Source organism: Leopardus geoffroyi, chromosome B1, assembly GCF_018350155.1.
Source record: "Leopardus geoffroyi isolate Oge1 chromosome B1, O.geoffroyi_Oge1_pat1.0, whole genome shotgun sequence".
NCBI lineage: Eukaryota > Metazoa > Chordata > Mammalia > Carnivora > Felidae > Leopardus > Leopardus geoffroyi.
In genome coordinates this window covers 170670817-170693743 of record NC_059327.1, presented here as the reverse complement: position 1 = coordinate 170693743, position 22927 = coordinate 170670817, and the positions used below count along the sequence as shown (strand labels likewise).

The window sequence follows — 22927 nt, the reverse complement described above, 5'->3', positions numbered from 1 at the left end:
ATTTTTTTTTTCAACGTTTATTTATTTTTGGGACAGAGAGAGACAGAGCATGAACGGGGGAGGGGCAGAGAGAGAGGAAGACACAGAATCGGAAACAGGCCCCAGGCTCTGAGCCATCAGCCCAGAGCCTGACGCGGGGCTCGAACTCACAGACCGCGAGATCGTGACCTGGCTGAAGTCGGACGCTTAACCGACTGCGCCACCCAGGCGCCCCTGGGTTTAAATGAATTAACACTTAGAAGGAATTCTAGCCCATATTGGGTGCTCAATAATTGTTAGCCACTGTCTTTATCATCACCGTTGTGCTATTTATTTATTTATTTATTTATTTATTTATTTGAGAGGTGGGGAGGGGCAGAGGGGGAGAGAGAGAGCATTTTAAGCAGGCTCCAGCTCAGTGCAGAGCCTGACATGGGGCTCAATCCCATGACCTTGGGATCATGACCTAAGCCAAAATCAAGAGCTAGATGCTCAACCAACTGAGCCACCCAAGCACCCGTGTGCTTTTTAAATAGTGCGTTTTTGGAGAGATTAATTCAATGGCCTATGATTTCCATTGGCTATTCTTTATGGCCATAGTCAACCAACATCAGTTGGTTCTTGCCAGATACATTGGCTAAGGAGGCAGGAAAGCACCATTCAGGATTGGCCAGGCAGAACACTGAGGGGTTAGGTGTGCACCTCAAAGGCAGGATTTGATATTTTAAGAAATAAATTTATTCGGGGAGCAAAGCACCACCAACCACTTCCAAATTCTGTGTTTTAAATTTTTATTGAGAACAATGTCAGCAGTGAGAAGAAGGAATCTTCTGGACATGATTGGTGATTAGTGATTTGATTTTCCAAACGTCAGATGGAGTGAGGGCCTACTGTAGTCTTAAGATGATGCCCCTGCAGGAGCAGTATGGGGCCGAGCAGCTAACATGGGCCAGCAGATCGACCAGGGAACACAATTTCATTGTTCACTCTACACCTAGTTAGGCTAGTTCAGTTCCTTCTTCATTTCTGAGATGAGTTGTCCTTTGAGGATGAAGAATTTACTTTTAATCCTCTCTTAGAAATTGGATACAAAGTAGGTGAGCTTTCTTTAGATATCAAGATATTTTATGAAATGGGAAGAAGAAAATAAATGACAAAAAATGTTTTAACGTTTTATTATTACTTACAATAATAATTACTTAGAAGCAAGGCTGATCTTCTGAGTAGGGGGAGAGGAGTTTGTGTGAATACCAGATGGACACATTTGACCCTATTCCTATCCCACATGCCTCCAACAAAAACTAAAACTAAAACTAAACTAAACTAAGTGAAAAGTCCTGATATTCCACCATTAAATTGCATTCAGGGGTTTAAAACTTGGGGCCTTCAACATCTCTTTGAAAATGGAAATGGTGCAAAGTAGTAATTTTTTAGCCATTTTGGCAAAACGTTTTACGACAATTTACTTGACATTTAGCATATGATGAAGAAAAGTTGAGAGGTGGACAGTCACTCGGGTAGAAGATAGAAGACAGAGCTGCTCACGGGAGGGTTCAGGGCAAAACAAGCACTTATGCCTTGGGTCTATCCTGTGAATGGCCATAAACTATTCCAGATGTTTCAGGTTAGCTCCGCTCTGCAGAAAGACCTTCCTCACACTTTGCAATCTGGCACATATACTAGGTTTGCTGTTCCCCCAGCTGCATACATTAGCTTTCCCCCAGCTCAGTTTCTTGGTGCCTCAAATTTTTGCCCTGTCACTCAAAAACGAATTGAGTACCTGTTGCGTGTGTTGCTCATGTGCTAAAGGAAAACAAAACAAAACAAAACAAAACAGCTAAAAGCTTTCATTCTTCCCGGTTTTATGAAAAAAGTTCGGAGGGTCACGCTCAGAGCCATTTAGGGTCCTGCATTGCTGATGCTGATGGGGCCCTGTCAATTACATGAATTTTTAGTCTTGCTAGTAGCTGGCTAAATTCAAGGTTTTAAAACCCACCCTAACTATGCTACAACTCTGGACTAAAATAGTAAACAGATGTCACCTACACTAATGATGTTGAGAAGACCTTTCACTAACAACACAGCTGTGTGTCTGGAGATGGGGATTTAAAAAAAAAAAACCATTCGGTCTGATCACGTGTAGAGTTCTATTTAATTTTGCTCTGGCAGCCACAAGCAATTAAGTAATGAGAAAGAAGCCGTTCACGACATTATCCTTCGCAAAGAAAACCCTTTCCTGACCCACGAATGTGGCAAAGATCCGCAGTCAGAAGATGAAGTTGTGTGTCGACGGCCTGATCTTGAGAAAGACGATTTTGCTGCAAGGAGAGTGAGGATGAACCAGACAAAGCCACCGGTGCCATTGAACCAGCTCCTCTATGGGCCTTACCGAAAAAAAGAGGCAGAGAAATCAGATAGCAGCAAACAACTCTCAAAGGGAATTTCAGAAAAGAAAAGTCTAGAATATAAAAGGTGTGCACTGTGTGTGTGTGTGTGTGTGTGTGTGAGAGAGAGAGAGAGAGAGAGAGAGAGAGAGAGAAGGGAGTGGGGAGAGAGAGAGAGAGAGAGAGACGGAGCATAATTAAGTGAAGGTGACTTGTGCCATAGCCCCCCATTCCTTTCTTTTCTGCCTCGATGACAAGGAATTGGTAATGGTTGTTTTTTTTTTTTTTTTCAACGTTTATTTATTTTTGGGACAGGGAGAGACAGAGCATGAACGGGGGAGGGGCAGAGAGAGAGGGAGACACAGAATCGGAAACAGGCTCCAGGCTCTGAGCCATCAGCCCAGAGCCTGACACGGGGCTCGAACTCACGGACCGCGAGATCGTGACCTGGCTGAAGTCGGACGCTTAACTGACTGTGCCACCCAGGCGCCCCTGGTAATGGTTGATTTTGAAGTGGAACTCCAAAGATCCAATCTCCCTAAAAGCAGTGGCAGAAAGTAGAATGGCCATGTCCAAACTAGAGCTGAATTTACCAAATAAACTTTGAGTTCCAGTGGACACATCACCACATATGATTGGTGTTATTGGCACAAGCAGACACGTGCCATTGGCTCTCAGTGACAGCCACCTCTCACGGCTGCTCCAGTCCATTAACAGGAAGCTGAAAACACTGTTATTCCTTGTCTGTAGGCTCTTCTCTCTGATTAGCTCCTTTTAGATATTGAAAGGGGGAAAATGAGGCTTGCTCTTTCTGAGTCCCAGTGAGATCACTTAGGCATTTAATAATGGAGATTTCTTATTACAAAAAAAATCCTTCTCAAATGTAATATACTTCCATTTGTTCTATTATGGAAATTGTTTTTAAGTGAGTTTTCTTCTCCCAACTTTTTCCCCATCCTCTTAATTCGGGAAAGGAAAATTGTAGCGAAATGGGTTTTGGCTGGTGATTTTCATCCTTGGAGGGATATGATTTTATTTAAGGTGTCACCTTGCTAAATTTCATCCCACAGAGTTGATCATTCTTATATTTTTTCCTTATATCAAAATCAGAGATTTGCTTCGTCAAATTGCCGTCCCTTGGCCTATCGTTTAAGAGGTTTGTAAATTCTGTTGAACGAAGAATATAAACATCTTAACTGTGTTTTACACGATTCAAATGGTTCTTTGGACAGAGTCACTGAGCTCAGTGGAGTTGTTAGTGTTGTCATTGTTACTGTTGCCGCTGCTGTTGTTCTGGGAGGTACCAGATACAAAGTGCATGGAAGATCCTCAGATGTAGAACAGGGTTTTAGAGCACAGAGGCCCTGGCATGGTTTTTTTTAGGACACATTATAGCTTCAGGAGTCTCTGGCTCTGTGCCGTTCCTGTTGGCATGCCTTGTAACAAACCATTCTAGGAGGGCCTTGTGGGAGGGATCAGTTGTTGCACATGAAAAAAGGACTTCTAGACAACGGGCTGGCACCAAGGCACATTGATGGTGATCAGCAACTTGAGTTAGGAAAAGGAATAGCTTTTGTATCTCCCTTTTTTCCTTTCTCCTGCATGCAATTTTAATTCCTGGTATTTCCAGCCTCATTTGTCTGTTGTCACCTGACTCTGTGTTTGGGGACACAGCTCTGAGTCTGGGATGGCCCATGACCTCTTGTGAGAGCATCAAAGAATGGATGAAAGAAGATAAGGCCCCTGGTGGCTCTCGGCTCTGCCCTTCCTTCATTCCCTTTCCCAAACTAAAAGTAAACATCCTACTTGCAGAGGCTTTGCAAATACACCGTGTCATCCAGGTAACAAGAGAATACCTCACAGTTTTCTCGCTTGGATGATATATTTCTTAAAAAAATAAATAGCCCTATTTATGTAGGTTTTTGAGATTTTCTATCTCAAGAGGCATATTTAATTGGAAATTGATCTTTAATGCCATAGAATGTTAATGCACGGGGATGTCTCAGCTTCTTCGATGTAGATTACAGCATTGTCGGCGTTAGCCACCTGACATCCACTTCTTAGGAGAACAATTGAAAATATCAGTGTTAACATCAATAAAGATGACTTATTAACACAAGAGACAAATGGGTATTGGCTCTGTAGGTCCAGATAAGTGGGATACACTGTTTATTCTTCAGGTTTACATCACCCAAATCCAACCGGTGCTATCGGGGACCAGAGGCTGAGTTTGAACATAAAAACTTTCTGTTCTGAATTGACTTCAATGTACTTTCTGGCAGTTGTGTGTTTACGGTTGAGATGTTTAACATGTGAATGACGTTCCAGCTATCTCCGAACTAATCCTAGCATTTGGATCATGCAGAGCTCGTTACTAACATTTTACTGGTGCTGTAAAAGACATTCCAAAAGGGCTCAGGGATTCAATCAGAAAACTTGAATTCATTATAGTAACTTGAATAGTGTGGGAATTGGGCATCATTACTCTCAAACCGAAATCTCATTACCATTCTTAATAGTCTTTCAGCAAGCCCTGGCTTCTCTTCCTAAACTAAGCTTGAGACTGTCATCGGGTGGAAAAACTTCATCTCATTAGAGTGTCAGGAGGGCAGCATAGGCAAAGGGAATCAGGACTCCAATTGATTCCATATTTTTTGAGAAAGGGAAAGTTGCTTCCATCATTTCCTTCTGTCCTTAGCCTCTGAAGTTCCTTGCTTGACATTGCTCTTTGTCTGCTCCCCTTCCTTGAACCTGATTTTTCCAATGATATGGGGGTCCGGATAAAATTGACAGAAACCAGGGCCAAACAGAAGAAGCGAAGTCAATGGTGACCTGTGTTACTCGGACTCAGGAGAGCGAACCTGCAGAAGAAGGAGTGAGGAAGGTGCCAGATCTTTACAAGGATGACCTGGCTCAGCGGAGAATTCAGGGCCACCTTGCCCCTCACCGAGAGGCTCCAAGATTTGTCACAGTCTCCAGTATAACAGAGGCTGACTTGGAGACGTGGGAGAGACTGAAAGTGTCAGGAAAGACAAGGTGTGTCATTTTTTCCCCTGGTTTTCCCCTGGCAGTAGTATTATTGAACTTTGAAGGAATCAAATGCTTATCCTTCTATCATTTTATATTCTCAGGGCTAGAAAAACAAAAGCTCTCAAAACACAGTGTATTCTGCGTGAGTTGAAAGTTATTAATACTAAAATTTACGAGCCACTGGATGGAAAACATCCTCTTTAATCGAACCAGCTACTGTGAATGGTTATATGGAGAGGCTTGTTTACTGTAAGCAATTTAGACTTGAGTTTTAGCTAATTTTAGTTATTTCATTGTACCTAAGATTTTCTTTTTAAAAAAATTTAAAAAAATTTTTATTTATTTTTGAGAGAGAGGGAGACAGAGCGCGAGTGGGGAGGGGCAGAGAGAGAGGGAGACACAGAATCTGAAGCAGGCTCCAGGCTCTGAGCTGTCAGCACAGAGCCTGACATGGGGCTTAAACTCACGAACTGCAAGACCATGACCTGAGCCGAAGTCGGACGCTTAACCGACTGAGCCACCCAGGCACCCCCATCGTACCTCTGATTTTCTCGTGCCATCATTTATGATGTTGGAAGTGATATTTTGAAAGCCATAGAAGCTTCAAGCACTATTACCTAGGCAAGACAATGATCATTTCTTCATTTGATTGATTAATGGAAAATCAATTCTGCTGTAGCCATAGAAGTGTTTTTCATAAGTCTAGTATTTAAGAAAAAGAGCTCTTACTCATTTGTACTTGCCTTAGAAATCTTTGGAACTCATTTCTGGTTCTGACTAGGGATGGAGATGTTGAGCACATCTGTGCCCCTGAGCCTTCACCAGAAATTAAAGCAGAAACTGCCATTCGTGATGACTTTGCCAGCCGCAGAGCAAGGGCCTATGAGAAAGCTTCCAGCCCCAGGCAAAAGTTTGTGCACTTTGGACCCGTGACAGAGATAGATCAGCAGAAGTGGAAGCGACTCAGCATCGGCAAGGCTGGGCCTAGGGAGGATGTAGAAGAAGTCATGGGTCACGGCAGCAAGATTGAAATGAACTCTGTCACCCCAGCCTCAGCGGCCACGTCCGGTTTACAAAAAGACCGAATGCTTAATCCGCAAAATGACTGCAGGTATTTCTCGCCATACATGTGCAAGATCTGCATGGGAATCACTGCTGCTTTTAAAGAGCCTGCTGAAGCACATTAAAGAAGCCTCCGGAGATCACGTAGTTTTAACAGGCTCTTTTGCTGGTTGGCAGAGAAGTAACGTTAGCGGGTCGCCCTAGGGAGGCGCATGTATGTGAACGTTAATGGCAGGCGTCCATTTTGATTCTGTTGTCACCAGAATCACTGCCTGGGAATGCCAGTAATCTTGGCGAATGACCCTTTTTCCCTCGGCCGCATTAAGCACTATTTTATTAGTTGGAAATATTGAATGAACTAGATGGAATGTTTTAATGATATCCCTAGTGTTTCTTCTAAAGATCTATGGATAAAAATCAGGTTTATCTAAAACCTCCCTGTTTCTTATCCCATGGAGGGAGGAAAAAATAGTTATTAATATCGTTAAGTCCAAATCTGGACAAAGAAGGAGACAAAAAGAAAGTAAAGGTCTCTTCCCTCCGCTACTTAAAAAAAAAAAAAAAAACAACTATAATAAATCGTGAATGGAAAAAGACTTCTCTCTTGGGGTTCCTATGAGTGAAGAATTTCCTTGGCTGAATCACCGTCCACATTTGTGAGGGATCACCTGGGTAAAGCCCTCATAGGCCCACCACCAGTTCTCACCCTCACTGGAGGCCTTCCAGCTTTGAATTACCAAGCCCTCTTTTGGGGGTTCAAGTTCAGGGGGCTGGTCTCCCTTCCAGGAAGCAGGTATAGCGGGTTTTTAGGAGTCTGGATTCTCTTGGGAACCTCCATTCCACCTGCATGGTGGGAGCAAAGTAAGGCTATCCGTGGCAGCAGGAAATGCTAAAGATACCTTTCTCATGTCTTGGCCTTGCAATCCAAAGGAAGCAGTGAATGGTCCATGACATACAGAGGGGTATCTTTGGTCCAGTAGTGTAGCCAACACCATGGAGGATAGCAGACTATCCTAGATATACATAACCTGTATATCCTAGATATATATATCCTAGATATATCCTAGATATACATAACCCTAGTAGACCAGAAATACGTAGTTTGTGTTTCAGAGGCTGATAGGGACCTGGGGCGGAGGAGGTGGGGATGAGACATTAGTAAGAAATGCATCGTTGAGTCCTTGACTACTGAGGGACCCATCGTCCAGGGTCATGCCAGCCTTTTTTTGACCTGTCCCAGGCCCTCGCTGGGGTTCACATTCCATTATCTCCATCTGAGTATGTCATCCTTACTAACCAGCTTCCGGAATGAGAGCAACTGAACTCTCTTAATCTCTCAGTCTCAACAACTTTCGTTGTGTCCTTTCATAATTCTTTTTCCTCTTCTCTCTTGCCGCCACTGTTACTTGATTATCAACAGAATAGTGGATTCTGGTGTAGATGACCATTGCAAAAGGGTCTCGCGGCTGGCTCCTGTGCTGGAGACCCAGGAGGAGCATGCCTGCAGTTTGGGCGAGTGCCCAAGAACAGAGGAAGGTGAGGAGGACTTTCTCTCCCTTCCCAGGAGGTGAAGGATGACAGGTGGGGGTCAAGGCCTCTGGTGTGAATTCTTCCCTAGCAGTAAAGCCGTCCTCTCTGGCTTTAGTTACATGCAAACAGCTGCCGCAGGATGGCAAAGAGGAGAAAGAAGGAGCCACTCAAAGAGATTCTGAGACGCTGCCAAGGGCTGAAAGATCAGAGGAGAGCAGCCAGCCACTGTGAGCGCTTGCCTGCATTCCAGGGTGTGCTGCCTCTGCTGTGTGTGGCTGTTGTGTTCTCAGAAAACAGCTTAGAGCCACAGTATGCACTTGATGACTGATGTGGCGTGGAGTTAAGTCTCTTAAAAGAATGCACCCATCCCAGGGTCAGAGTCCTGCTTTCAGTGCCCTCTCCGGGTAGAGACTTGAGCCTTTGCATGTGGTTGGGTGCTGGCCAAATTTCATTCTCAGGAATCGTGAAAATCGGAAAGGGAAACCCATTCCTGTGTAAGTACCAGTTGCATGATGGAGGTCCACGGTATTAATACTCAGTTGCTATGTGTGCTGCTGCCTCCATGGACATTGGCTTCTTCTGTTTTGGGTTAATGCCAGTGAGGAATGCTACTGAAAACATCTTTAGCAATAAATGGCCTTTGACTGGCTGGCCTGAATGTTGCCCTAGTTCTTGTCCCCCAGCCGCTGAATGCAAGGCTTCAGGGACAGAAGAGAGCTCGGAGAAGATGACAGCTCCTGCCTGGAGTGGCAGGGGACTGAAAGGCCAAGGAAAGTTGTATGATTCACAAAAAGATGACATGATGGTCAGGAGAACCGGGACATCTCTTAGACGCACTGGATCCAACGCAAACCAGTTCCTCCCAGTTCCATTTGCAAAGCAACAGGATGTGGAGGAATCTGCCAAAGGTCCGCCAATGAAAGATAAGAGGTCAGAAGACTATCCTGAGCCTTTGTGATTTGTTTCTCTAGTCTGAGCCTTCATGGATGCTTTGAGTATGTTATTAACACAGTATGGTACTTACCCACTATTGCTTGCAGAAATGGCCCAGGCTGCCAAGACTTTTTTTTTTTTCTTCCTTTTTTTGCATATAAGCAGGTATGGAAAAAATATCCAGTTGCAAGTTTTCCTGTTCAACATTTTTTCTGACTCTCATCTCATGGGCAACCTAAATGGGTAACTCTTTTATTTCTTATTAGTGCATGTAGCAGCCCTCAGGTAAACGAATTGACCTTCTTTCTGACCTACTTAATTTCATTTTGATTCCTGGGGGGGCGTCTTCAGGTCCAAAGAAGATGTATACCACTTAGCAGTTTGTAATTTAATTTAATTTCAACATTAGCAAACACTCAGTGCTTTCTAGAGGTAAGATTTCTTCTATTCCATGCCATGACTTTGATTTAAAAGGAAGAGTAAAGAAATAATCTGGGGTTTATTGTTAAAGGCCTATTCGTCGAAGCCTCTGTTGCTATTTAGTAAGAGTGATACCTTTTTGTTAAAAGTGTGGTCTGCCAGACCTGTGTAGGGTAAAGGAGTGAGGAGTGTTTTGCATAATTATATGATCCACTCTAGGGACGCCTGGATGGCTCCGTTAAGTGTCCAACTCGGTTTTGACTCAGGTCATGATCTCACGGTTTCATGAGTTCGAGCCCTGCATTGAGCTCTGTGCTGGCAGCCTGGAGCTTGCTTGGGATTCTCTCTCTCTGCCCCTCCCCTACTTGCATTGTCTCTGTCTCTCTCAAGTAAATGTATAAACTTAAAAAAAAAAAAAAAAAAAAAAGATCCACTATAAACAGGAAGTGATGGAGTTCTGCTTCACGAAGGACCTTGAAGGGAGCGCAGCAGAAGGTAGGATGGGGAGCAGGGAAAATCTCAAGTAACATCCACATTTTTAAGTTAATATCCTAGCTATCTTTATAACCTGGATCTAACCTCTGCTTTACATTCCTCTGAATCATACTAGTACTAGAGTAGAGCCTTCTTGAAACATTGGTTTCAGGAAGCAAGGGTAATATTCGTAATATTTGTGGCCCTGTCAAAGTGTGTCTGTTCCCTCCAGCTTGCCTTCTCCTGGCAATTCACAGGTAGGGTGACGTAGAAGGAAGCGAGCGCGTGGATCACACGCAGATCCCGGCTGGTCAAGGCCAGTCAGGGCTGGTTAGTGACGGAGGGACTGACGGGGCTGCCCGGTCCACCACACTCACTCACTTTCCAGACGCCCTGACACAGTGCAGCCGGGGATTATGGGCGCTGCTGTAAAGCCAGTTAGAGCGAAAGGGAGGAAGGATGCAAAGCCCGTGGCCGCCTACTAGACACTTTCCAGGTGTTTTCCCATTTATTTAGTCCTCACACAGCCTTTGGGAGGAAGAATTTTCATCTGTATCTTGCAGTTAGGAAACCGAGGTCCACATCCGCACAGCTGTAAGTACAGTTCCAACATTCAAACCCAGCTCTGCCTGAGCTGAGCGGAAAGCCAGTGCCCCTCCTCCCCCCCACCGCCCAGCGCATGGAGGAAGCTGTGGAAGCCTGATGAATTGCCTGTCACTTTTATCTGCCCCCCTACTTGTGATTCAGAGAAAGTCCTCTTTCTATTCAAACGAGAATGAATGGCTAGTTTGAGCAGAAGGAGATATGGTCAGATTAACTGTGTGACACAGTTGTGTGACTGAGTAAGCATTCGCTTTGGGAACTCATGTTTCTTTTCCACAAGTATTTATTGAGTAATCACTATGTGTAAAACACTGGTCTGGGTGCTAGGTGATAATTTTAAATGGGCAGGAAACCCGTTCTTCCCTCGCACTTCAAATGAAGCATATGCCGGTTCACAATAAGGAAGTTTATAACTAGCCAATTATTGATCCTGAAATGCTTTGTTAGTGCTGAAAGTTACATACATGCAATCAATAGATGCATAGAATATTCTCTTTACCTTTCTGAATATCCCTACCCTCACAATTAAAGTTTATTCGTTGCCTTTTTCTTTCTTTCTTTTTTTTTTTTTTTTTTCTTTTTGGTGGGATGCTTATACCAACTGATTTGTCTGGCCAATTTTGTACCTATTGACTCACCTACTTTGCATTTAAAAAAAAAGAAAACCTCTTTATTAGTGATTTTTTAACTTACCTGTACTTTTCAGTTTCCCATAGGACAACTGAGAAAGCCATTTGCAGCCCAAGCTTAATTATCTTTTCCTTAACTGCAAAGGCAGTTCTGCTTAAATTGATGCCCTCTTAAAACTAATAAGTTAGTCTGAGAGGAAATTCCTTAAACCCATAAGTATAGAGTAAAGGGCTAAATGAACATTATCTTTAAGAACTGCACTATTCTTTTCAGTTTCCAGAGTATTCAATAAATAGTTGTCGAAGTCCTAGTCTGGTCACCATCAGGGAACCCAAAAAGAAAAATCCCTGCCCTCATGGAGCTTACATTTTAGTGTAAATGTACATTTGTTGACAGAGATTTCCATGAAATGCTGTTAAATATTTTGTGTAGAAGCAGTTTAAATTCAAATATATCCTACAAGTGGGGCGCCCAGGTGGCATCGTCGAGGGAGTGTCCAACTCTTGATTTCGGCTCAGGTCATGATCCGAAGGTCATGGGATTGAGCCCCATGTTGGGTTCCATGCTCAGCATGGAGCCTGCTTGGGATTCTCTCCTTCTGCCCTTCTCCATTGTTCTTGTGCACCCTCTCTCTCTCTCTCTCTCAAAAAAAGAGAAAAATAAAAAATGGGACGCCTGGGTGGCTCAGTTGGTTAAGCATCCAACTTTAGCTCGAGTCATGATCTCATAGTTTGTGAGTTTGGGCCCCACATCATCAGGCTTTCTGCTCGTAATGTACAGCTGGCTTGGGATCCTCAGTTCCTGTTTCTCTCTGCCCCTCCCCCAACACTTCCTCAAAACTAAAGATATTTTTTTTAACGTTTTATTTATTTTTGAGATAGAGAGAGACAGAGCATGAACAGGGGAGGGTCAGAGAGAGGGAGACACAGAATCCGAAACAGGCTCCAGGCTCTGAGCCGTCAGCCCAGAGCCCGACGCGGGGCTCGAACTCATGGACCGCGAGATCATGACCTGAGCCGAAGTTGGCCACTTAACCGACTGAGCCACCCAGGCGCCCCTAAAGATATTTTTAAAAAAGAAAATACATCCTACATACAGCATACATATAGCTGAATCTCATCAACAAAATGTGTTAAAGAAGCCAAACTCAAAAGGATACATACTATATGGGTCCATTTATACAGCAGAAAACACTTGATACTAATCTCTGGGTATATATGGTTTGTGTAGATTCACTAAGGAATGTGTGTATGATAGGTGCACTTTCTGCAGCATATATTGTACTTCAATAAAACATTAAGAGAAATCTTCAGATAGAAACACAAAAACACATGCTAACTATTAATTATTTCTAAGTTAACTAGGCATAACTTCTCTGCTCTCTTCCATAGATAATTTAGGAAACACTGTATTTGCATAAGCCTGTTCCAACAGGCCTATTAATTAACTGGGAAGCATAGATCCAATCTTCAGAATGAACACTGCTTATGCACTCTCTCATTATGGAGGAATCCACTGGTCATCTGTTTCAATGTAGTAGTATTTTTAGAAACTTGAGGGTATTAGATTAAACTTTAGCTCCTTCTGAAACTATCCCCTGGAGAAAGAGAAAATGAGTCTTACTACCAGAAGAGAAATATCCACAAACCTTTTGGCCATTTTAACAGAAACTTTGGGTTTTGCACTGGTTTCGTTGCCTTCACTGTAAATGAAAACAATTGTTAATGAATGCAGACTGTTCTAGAATGGTAAGAGCAGATAAGAGAGAAGGATGTGTGCGTGCACCCATGAATTCCAGGGTGTTTTCCCTAAGATTATAGGAAGAGATCTTTAGAAATTTTCCCCCATAAACTGTTATGAAACGGAACATGAGACTAGATAATTTTTGCTAAAAACCCCAAAATTTAATTTGCTGGAAACTGAAAGCAGGACATTGTTTTCTTTACCCAAATAATTCTTTGTCCACCATCAGAGTGCAGAAATGCTTTTGGGGCATAGGTAAGAACCTTCTCTTAAAATCTCCCTTTGCTGAGGAGATAGTCATTTGTGGAAGCCGCTTTTTTTAAATGTGCTTTAAAATATGCCCTATAATGTCCTCATATCTTTTTTCTAATTTAACCTTTTTCCTTGCTTTAGCAAACACATTAAAATCGAAAGTGTCTATATTGTAGAAGGTACAACTGTGTAGACCTAAATAATCAGAAGAATATAGAAGACTTAAAAAAAATTGGTTTTTCAAGTTATGGAATATTATCCAAGCCTGGTTTTGATTAAGGCTGCCAGTTTTCTAGGAATTGTGGTTTTTGTCAAATGCATGCGGAAGGCACTGATTGGGGTTCTGGTTGGAGTTCTGGTTTGCTTTCAGAAAAGTGCAGAAACACTCTTTGATGTCATTTGTGCAAATGCATTAACACATCAGGGAAAGGGTCAGTAAGCGTGTGCTTCTATGTTGGGTGTCCATTACAGCCGTTACTGCAGAACATAAAGGCATGAAGAGCTTAACTGTTTGTGAACAACCATAATACAGGTTTTGTTTTGTTTCTTTTTAAACTGCCTTCTCTAAACATTGTGGGTTGCACCTAAGCCTTTCTGTGTTTGTATTGAACAGCTTCTTTTTTGTGGGTAGCATGGGGATTATTTTCATTTCTCCTCTGTGTTTTAATACACAGTTTGCATTCTTTAGAAATGCCAAGACTTTTCTTTCCTTTTCTGTAGCTCATGAATATTGCTAATTGTATAATGACACTTCTCTTCCAGTGTGATCAGCAAAAAAGGTTTGGCGTGCCAATATTTCACCAGTAGTGTTTGTTTCCAGCTTGGTTACAGTGTTTACCTTCTGTCATGCCCATCCTCTAATTGTGTATTTGGTCTTGTAGATACGGTCCGAGAACTCCTGTGTCTGATGACGCAGAGTAAGTTGTCTTGTGTTTATAGGAATACATTAATTATTAGCTTAAACTGCATGCTTCCGGTACTCACTACTAATTGAAATGCCATTGATGCAACAGTGAACTGAACAGCTAACTGACTCATGCAGCCTCAGAAAAGCACTTGAACTTGGAATGCAGAACATATGTTCTGTACAGGACAGATGAATGAAGGAGTAACAAGCATGATTCTAATATGCAGCTGCTGCTTAAACTTAACATTTGCTTTTCCTAGACATGGCACGGTGAGGTTTTTCTTCTTACGGTTTGGATGTTGGTAGCCCTTCTGAACCACAGAATTATTCTGCGTTTTGCATTTAATTCTTGATATGTTAGGACTTGGAGTTAACAATGGAGCAGTCATTCTTATAGCCATATTTTTCTGAACAAAGAAAACAAATCCTAAGCCACTAATTATAGATTCAGAAGCCCAAGTTCCTCCCAGGTTGGAGTAATATAAACTGTGGGGTGCTCCCGACCAGGACGTCGGGGTTATATTCCAGTTCTGTGGCATAGCAAGGGGTCAACATGTCAAACACGACGTGGGCTTCCTCTCCCTGCCCCTTAGTGCCGGTCCTCTCAGAGATTCATTCCCCACCTCCGCCTCATGTCCAAATTTGAGAAGAAGCCAACACTCTCCCGCTTGTGACCGCATTTACTCCATTTCAAAAATGGATTTCCCATCTGCAGAGCATTCTGAAATAGATATCTAAGGCAAAAGTTTTCTTTGTAGAATGCTAGCTTTCTCAGATTTGAGTAATTTGTGTTTTAAGCATCACAACATCAGTGGCCTGCTGAGACTGATGTCTCCTCTGTGAGAGGCATTCTGTGCCCTCACGGGAGTCTGAGCCATCAGAGAAGCAAACGCTGGCCTAAGACATTTAAGTCTTGGCCTTAAAGACTTAAATGGCCTTAAGTCTTGGCCTTTAAGTCACCAAGTGAGGAGTCTAAATAAGAATGTAAAACACAAAAACCATTGCCACCAACGATAATGAGATTGGGCCAAAAAACTACTGTTTTGAGTTCCTGTTCCGTGTCTGTGTTCGACACATCAGCTTGGTTTGTACTCCCAGCACTAAGCGGTCTGACTCCGGTGCCAGGATATGATCCCAGCGTGCGCTGTACGATTGCTCTGCGGCTGATGTGCAGAACAGTCATGTCTCAAAACCAAGTTCAGCCTGAGCCTGACTGATTGCACGGAGTTAAGTAGTCTATAAAATTGAGCCCTGGTTATTACTTTTAAAATCTGCAGTGGCAATATGTAACATTCACTGAAAGGTGGATTACATAAGATTGATAGGTAAAACACTACTTTGATATGGTTAGCAAAAACATTTTGAGGGAATGGATTTATTCTTCATCAATGCAAAGCCATCATGCACTTTACCTAAGACGGATCTCTGGGAAATCCCAAAAGGTGGAAGAAAGGAAGGTACATTAAAGAGCGTTTGAATCTTGCCTGTACCTGAATGTGAAACCTCACCGACAGGGAAAGTTAACGATCTTTAAAAGGGGTGGAGGTGGGGACTCTCTTCTCCGCTCTAAATTTACAAAAAGCAGCCTGCTGGAGTAAGAAGCATAAAAACTTCTTTTCCAGAGGTCTTATCTAGGAGTATACAAAGTGCTGAATTTCCTTCTTGGAAGTAGACACAACTTAACTTGAAACCATGCGGGGAGCCAAATGCAAAGTTTATATTGGGAGTTTAGTTTTTAAATAGAAATTAATATATGTTTAGTTTATTCCCCAACTATCTCCCTCCTTCAACATCTTTAAGGGCAATTATTGGCACAGGCTCTATTTATTCAGAATTGACACATTCTTAAAATACAGCCCAATCAAAAAAAGATGTGCCCTTTAAGGAAAATGCAGGTCAGGGGCAGACCTACCACACAGGCAAACAGAGATTTCCGCCTCCTGGCAAGCCAAGAATGTTTCCATAGATGTAGTTTCACCTTCTTGCCCTTTTCTTCATTTGCACACTCCTCCTCTCCCAAGGCTCTCCCCACCAACGGAGCGAGTGTACCGTGAGAGCCATACACTATTTTATTCCTAATTCACTCACCGTAGACCTGGCCCAGAAACCATTTTCCAGGCTCCCCTTGAGGTGATTTAATCCTGGTCCTCAAAAATGCCAACCTACCACCAGGAGAGACTTTGGGGCTCTGTAGCCAGGGACCCTTGTCCCAACAGCACAAGGCTGAGAAGCACTGCTTGAGTGCAAGTCACATTAATATGAATATTCTGGAACCTGGGCTCCTCCAGGATCCCCTACCCTGTCCCTAGACATACACTTCTTCATTTTGGAGGCTGAGTCCAACCTCTGAGCTAAGGAACATTTTCTGAATGGTGACTCAGCCCATTTTCTGTCTAGTATTATCAATTTTCAAGTTGCTTAGTTCCTTTTTTTGAAATAGCATAGAGATATTGCTCAGAGTTCAGTTATTTTATTTTATTTTATTTTGGCCAGTTTGCTGGTATTTCTTTTAAAATAAATAAATAAATAAATAAATAAATAAATAAATAAACAAACAAACCCCTCTTTGGCCAGTTTGCTGGTATTTCTTTTAAAATAAATAAATAAATAAATAAATAAACCAACCAACCCCTCTGGGGGGAAATAGTGCTTCCTGGTATATGAGAGGGCAACGAAGGGTTTCTCTTTTGATTTCACTAACCAGCTTTTGGGCGCATTGGGGCTGAGATAATTAGAACTTCATGGTGGGAGCAGAGATAGGAATCCTGGACAGAAAGAGGCAATTCTCAAGGCCTTTTGCTCCCATTCTCTTCCAAGTGACATAACCAAATCCCAAATATTAGAGAAGACTGCCATTTTTTCCTGAGGTTCTAGAAGAAGACCTGGCTCTATGGCTACCCAGTGTGGCCTAAACCCAAATTCTGCCCTTTAGAAATGGTAGACAGCGAAGTTGAAAAGGGGGCCTCCTTTCTAACCCACAGTCTGCCAACGACTTCAATTAAAAGAGAGCCCCGCTTAGAGAGGTTTTTATCTTCCACAGTCTTCGTGAAGACTGTAAATTGCCTTTAAAGATGAACTGACTAAATTGGATCGATTTAAGGTTAAGGGTTTTTTGGTTGTTTTTTTTTTTTTTTTTTTTTTTTTTTTTAACTGAGAGGAGAAATGGGATGATTTTCAGTCTCTTTCTACAAAGCCTCCTTAAGTGAATTTTCATCCCTGGAGTTTAAAAAAAAGTGAGGTTAGACTTTTCAGCCTACCTCTGTAAATTCCTAAATCTTTCTTAAACAACGTTGGTAAGTAGTGTAAAATGGATGATGAATCACAGCCCCTTCCCCCTTTGAGGACTGCAGTTTAGCTTTTTGGGAGACATGGCTGCCATAGTCCGCACTATCCTCTGGGTATGTAGAGGCATCTTCACACGGTGGTTTGTCATATTTGTGCTAATAGATGGTGGAAGTCCTTCTATGCAGTCAGAGTATTAGAATACTTGTGGGGAAGACAGATCCCAAGGACAATCTTCAGTTTCAGCTCTCTTAGGTCAGATTTAAATTGTCCAACATCTAGAGAGAGGGAAGAGGCACCCAACAGATCCATGCAGATTCATTTTGAATGTGGGCAGCCATTGCCTTGAGGATACGTCTTCCCCTTCCAGAGAGCTGTCTGCCAAGGAACCCACTGGCAGCCAGTGTTGCCGATGCTGTTCATTGTCCGGCCGTGGGGATAACTATTTTGGACATCACTGATGATGTGTAGAATTAACTGGTGTCTAAGTGCATGGCTTTTCTTTTTCTTTGTGTTAAGCTGGCTTCGAAAATGGACTATCATAGTCTTCTGTTCTTAGAGTTGAACAGTGAACCTCCATTTCTTGATTTTGGACTGTTGTGACTCACTCGGCCCCAGAGCTCATTTCTTTGAGAGGAAAAAAAAAAAAAAAAAAAAAGGAAGGTTTTGCTTTGGGTTTTATTTCTGTTTTCACCTTGCTGCTTCAGCTTCTGCTGTAACAAAGGTCTATGTAAGCACCATAGAAAAGGCCCTATGGTCTTGTCCAACATTTAATAACCTCCTATAGGACATATCAATTATACGTACAGCCTAAGGGTTGAAAAAATTGCCTTCCCTATCCTTTTTCTTTTAAAAGAGTTAATTCAGTAGTATCCTGACAAAAATAAGGTAAAATGCTTGTGAGACTATTAGGATACAAAGTATATGCTGATTTATATATTTTATTCCTTAATCTTACTACAAAATACCTTATTTCCTTGCTTCCGAGATGCTATCAAACTGCACTTCCAATTTACAGACATTTTTTACAGGAAATACAAATAAGTACACCAAATATATGAATCACTAATGTGTAGTTATCGGATGCATCCACAAGTCAGAAAATACAATATGAAAAGGTGGTGTCTTAGACTTGAGGCTGGATGATTTTTTTTGAAAATGGAGAAACTGCCTTAGGTAATGTAGAAAGCATGTAAGACAGCTCTTTACGCAAAGAAGCATTTATGGTAATGAAGTATTTGCTGCGTGGGATGGCACCCTCCTTCCTTCCCCACAAATTCTCCCTACGTTATACCTTGTAATTCTCTTCATTTTATTTTCTGGTACATTTCCAAATGAGAAGAGCTTAGAGCTCCAAATACCTTTTTCTAGCCCGTCCATAAACATATTTTGGCACCTACGGATAAAATGACATTGACTTGCTGCAGCCACCACGGAAGGCAAAGATGGCCACGTTTTGGCTTTCGCGGCAAAAGAAGTGGGGTGCTAGCATGACCGCTGCAGGCTGGGGGATCGCAACTGGCCGCATCACGGGGCTGGCTTGAGCTGCTGCGGGGAAGGGGCGGTTTTCCAAGCGCGGTAGCGCCCCCGCGCGGCAGGACGCGCAGACACACCCCGGGCGCCGGTCCATTTTTGTCTCTTCTCTCTCCACGCTCAGGAGCACGAGTATGTTTGACATGCGGTGTGAGGAGGAGGCCGCGGTGCAGCCGCACAGCAGGGCCCGCCAGGAGCAGCTGCAGCTGATAAACAACCAGCTGCGAGAAGAAGACGACAAATGGCAAGATGTGAGTGTCGGCCAAGGCCACGGGCAGCGCGGAGGCTGCCCAAACCGTGGGTCAGAGCCCCCTTGGAGCAGGAAAGCAGGGGGGTGGGTAGACAGGCTTGAAAGCCATGCAGGGGGAGGGAGCCCGTAGAGGATTTCAAACCAGTGACGGGAAGTGTGGGATTAGTAAGAAAGTTAACGGGCAACGTGAGAGGTGAAGGATACAGATGTGTATTCGGCAGGTACTCTTGCTAGAAGGTTGGCCACAAAGGAGGGGGAGCAGGAGGGAGGCAACCGGCATGGGATGTAGAGTTGAGGATGCCCTGTCTTTTGTTTGAGATGATACATTGAAATCAATAACGATGATGATGGCAACAATAATCGCCAACGTTGAAAGCCTGCCGGTTACAGGCACTGTTCTGCCTTGCATGTAGGAATTCTTCAGTTTCCTTAGTAACCCGATGAGGTAGCAACTGGTATCGTCCTCAGTTCCACACATATGTCCCAGAAGAGCTAAGTAACTCACCCAAAGTCACACAGCAGTGAGTGAGGTAGCCAAAATTAGAACCAGAGAAGGAAGTCTCTATGGCCTGATGAGGGCCTTGAGATCGTCTCTGTGCTGAGAGCAAAGAGCCAGGGCAGGGAAGAACGCGAAGATAGGGATGACAAGAAGGACCGTGGATTCTTCCATGTAATCCTCACAGAGCACTCTGAGGTGGCTAATGCAAAATTGGTGGTCAAAAAAGTTAACATTTCCAAAGTCTACGTAGTAATAATTATGACTACAATATATTGGGCACTTACTCTGTGTCTGGCACCTTATATGTACTATGTCATTTAACCCTCACAATAGGCTGGTAAGAGTAGGTGTAATTGGCGTCCCTGTTTTAGAAATGAGGAAACAGAGGTACAGACAGGCTAAGAAACATGCCTGAGATTCCAAAGCATGGAAGAGATAGCGCTAGGATTACTTCCCACAGCTGCACTCCCATCCACCTGACTCCAGACTCCTAGAAATAATTATTTCTGCCTTTTCTTCCTTCCCAGAGGAAATTGTGTAGGTCTGTGGCTGAGTCCTACTATCCTGTTGTCAGCAAGTCCATTCACAATGCACAGGTCATAAATCGGAAGAAATGAAATTTCTTGTGATACCCTGTGAAGCAATACTTTAAAATTTAGCAGCTGACGTGAAATATGATTGCATTTCACATTACTGTGCTTAAATGAATGTGTTGCCCTGCTGTGGATATTGTAGCTCTATCTGAATATTTCCTGCCTTTGAGGCATTCCTGTTCCAACCAGACTTACATTGGATTGGGTGGCAATGCCCTAGCATAGTGCTGGGCCCATTGTGAGTGCTCACTAAACTCTAAAGAGTAGACATGGAGTTGTGTGTAAGCCTGGAGAAGTATGTCCTGTCTACCCCTGACCCCCCACCCCCACTAGGACCTGGCTCGTTGGAAGAGTCGCAGGAGAAGCGCTTCCCAGGACTTAATCAAGAAAGAGGAAGAAAGGAAGAAAATGGAGAAGTTACTGGCTGGAGAGGATGGAACAAGTGAACGAAGGAAAAGCATCAAAACCTACAGAGAAATTGTTCAAGAAAAGTGAGTTCTTTTGTTGTTTTTTTAAATGTGCAATATGCTCTAGGTGTGCTTTTTCTAAAAATTGTTGGTATTCACAGAGGCTCTGACACCAGTATTCCACACTCCCCGTGCTCCCCTTTCAGCTCGACCTTGGTTCCTACCAAGGTCTTCTTTGCCATTTTTGTGACTGTTGACTTTGTTCTTGCTGCCCTTCCCATGCTCCTCCTTTAGAGAGCGGAGAGAGAGGGAGTTGCATGAGGCCTACAAGAATGCACGGTCTCAGGAGGAAGCAGAGGGGATCCTTCAACAGTACATCGAAAGGTTCACCATCAGCGAGGCTGTTCTCGAACGCTTGGAGATGCCAAAAATTCTGGAAAGAAGCCATTCAACAGAGCCAAACTTAACCCCCTTCCTGAATGACCCCAACCCCATGAAATACCTGCGGCAACAGTCACTGCCTCCACCCAAGTTCACTGCCACTGTGGAAACCACCATCGCTCGCACCAGCGTTCTGGATACCAGCATGTCAGCAGGCAGTGGCTCTCCAAGCAAAACTGTCACTCCCAAAGCAGTGCCTATGCTGACACCCAAGCCTTACTCCCAGCCCAAAAACTCTCAAGAGGTTCTGAAGACCTTTAAGGTAGGATACGTTCCTTAAGAATAGAAGCAAAACCAATCCCCAGGTAAAGAAAGAAAGCATCTCGCCTCAAGAAGGTAGAATTATTTGTATCAGACAAAAGAGGAATGTATTAACATTTACAATTGTAAAGTTTATGCCTCAGGAAATTTGGTTTGAAATAGTTAAAGGACAGATGTTCCTCCCAATTCCTACTGTTAATACTGATAGACTCCAATGAGATTGATAATTGAGACATCTCCATGAGCAAGGCTTATTTTTGAATTTGATATAAGGGCATGGTCTCTTTATAGTAGTGGTAACAGACCCTTAGTTTAGTAAAACCCTGGGTATCCCAGGATACCCTGGGGCTATAGCAAAGTCCTCAGAACAAAATTTTAATTGCCTTTGTTTTAAATAGAAGCATAGGCAGCCACCTCTTCTTTTTAAGGAATTTGACATCCTAGCCAAAAAGATGCTACAATTGAAAAAAAAAAAAAAGAGTAATACAAGGAGTACATAGGAACATGGGATGTACTTGATTCCCAGATGACACGGGTTTTTAAATTTTTAAGTGGAAAGAAACTAGGTTGTTTCCTACCAACATGAATATGTAAAATACTGTTCCAGAACGAAGGATCGTTTGACAACCAGACATCTTTTCACTTCCTCAAATCTCAGTGTTTTCCCTCACATCTTGAGGAAGCACTCATTCTTTGGCTTAAAGCTCTTTGGACTACAAAAAAAATCAGTTCTCATGGTCCCTGCACGCCACATGGGTTCTTAATAGAAGACAGAGGTGGACTTCATCACCAGGAGACAAGGGCACATGACTGTGAAGAAAGTTTGCTCAGCTAAACTAATTGAGTAATGTGATGTCATGTATCTTCCTGTTGAATTTCAGAGGGAACCAAAGTATATGCTTTCTGACTATTGCTTACATAACTCAGAATGGATCTTAAATATCTGTGCTTTAGCCTTTGACAGAACAAAAGGAAAGTACCCTGGATGTCTCATCTGGGTTGAATAGAGATGTGTGTCCCCCGAAGGGCTGGAGCTGTGTCTTTGTTGTTCACAGCTTCCTCCTAAGAGCCTGGCATAGGGACCTGGGAAATAGTAGGCACTCACCAAGTTCTTTTTGAGTAAATACATGAATGTTCCTTGAGAAAATGAGCCACTCATCAGGCAGGCTCACACATAGATAATCATGTCCCCATACATGCTCAATATCCCACCTGAGTACTACACCAGGTCTCCTTCGCCTAGGGCTCGTGACCATGAACTATCTGTGATGTTTCATGAAGGAAGATTTGATATTGAGGTGGCCCAGAACAGGGGTAGATAATACATTTATTTAACTTGGTATCCAAAGCATCCGATCAGATAATGTAGATGTCCATTTCCCTTTCTTTATATAAATAGTGCAAGGTGATCATTTAAACAGAAGAATTTTGATAGATGACTTTATGGCAAGACTTTGGCCCTGAGGAATCCCTGTCTCTCACCATTGTGGCAAAACAGTGTCAAAGGTCTCAGGAAGAGCATTCATGGAGGAATGGGGAGAAGAACTTAAGTAGAGATCTTTTTAGAGCTGGGGTTCACTCTTGACCACCAATGAGCCCTTGACTCATCATAGGCATTTATGGCTATCGGCCCCATTCACAGCCCCACCACTCAGTGGGTGAACCCAGTTATGGTCAAAGGTAGTATATAAATGGAAAGTTGTTACCAGATAAT

The 22927-nt window shown here is 43.0% G+C and overlaps 1 protein-coding gene across 14 annotated transcripts in view; it reads left to right on the top strand.

Annotated features, from left to right (window-relative positions):
* The window catches only part of LIMCH1 (LIM and calponin homology domains 1), a 330658-nt gene that overhangs the window by 251272 nt on the left and 56459 nt on the right, over positions 1-22927 (top strand). For 7 of the 14 annotated variants that reach the window (XM_045474226.1, XM_045474230.1, XM_045474225.1 and 4 more), the window contains 4 exons: positions 13922-13957; positions 18887-19013; positions 20438-20595; positions 20806-21214. In XM_045474226.1, the coding sequence (XP_045330182.1) occupies positions 13922-13957; positions 18887-19013; positions 20438-20595; positions 20806-21214 (730 nt within the window). Of the gene's footprint in view, positions 1-2148; positions 2452-5156; positions 5400-6174; positions 6505-7875; positions 7992-8100; positions 8213-8654; positions 8916-13921; positions 13958-18886; positions 19014-20437; positions 20596-20805; positions 21215-22927 lie in introns of all 14 variants that reach the window. The other 7 variants (XM_045474232.1, XM_045474227.1, XM_045474228.1 and 4 more) reach the window with 2 other exon arrangements.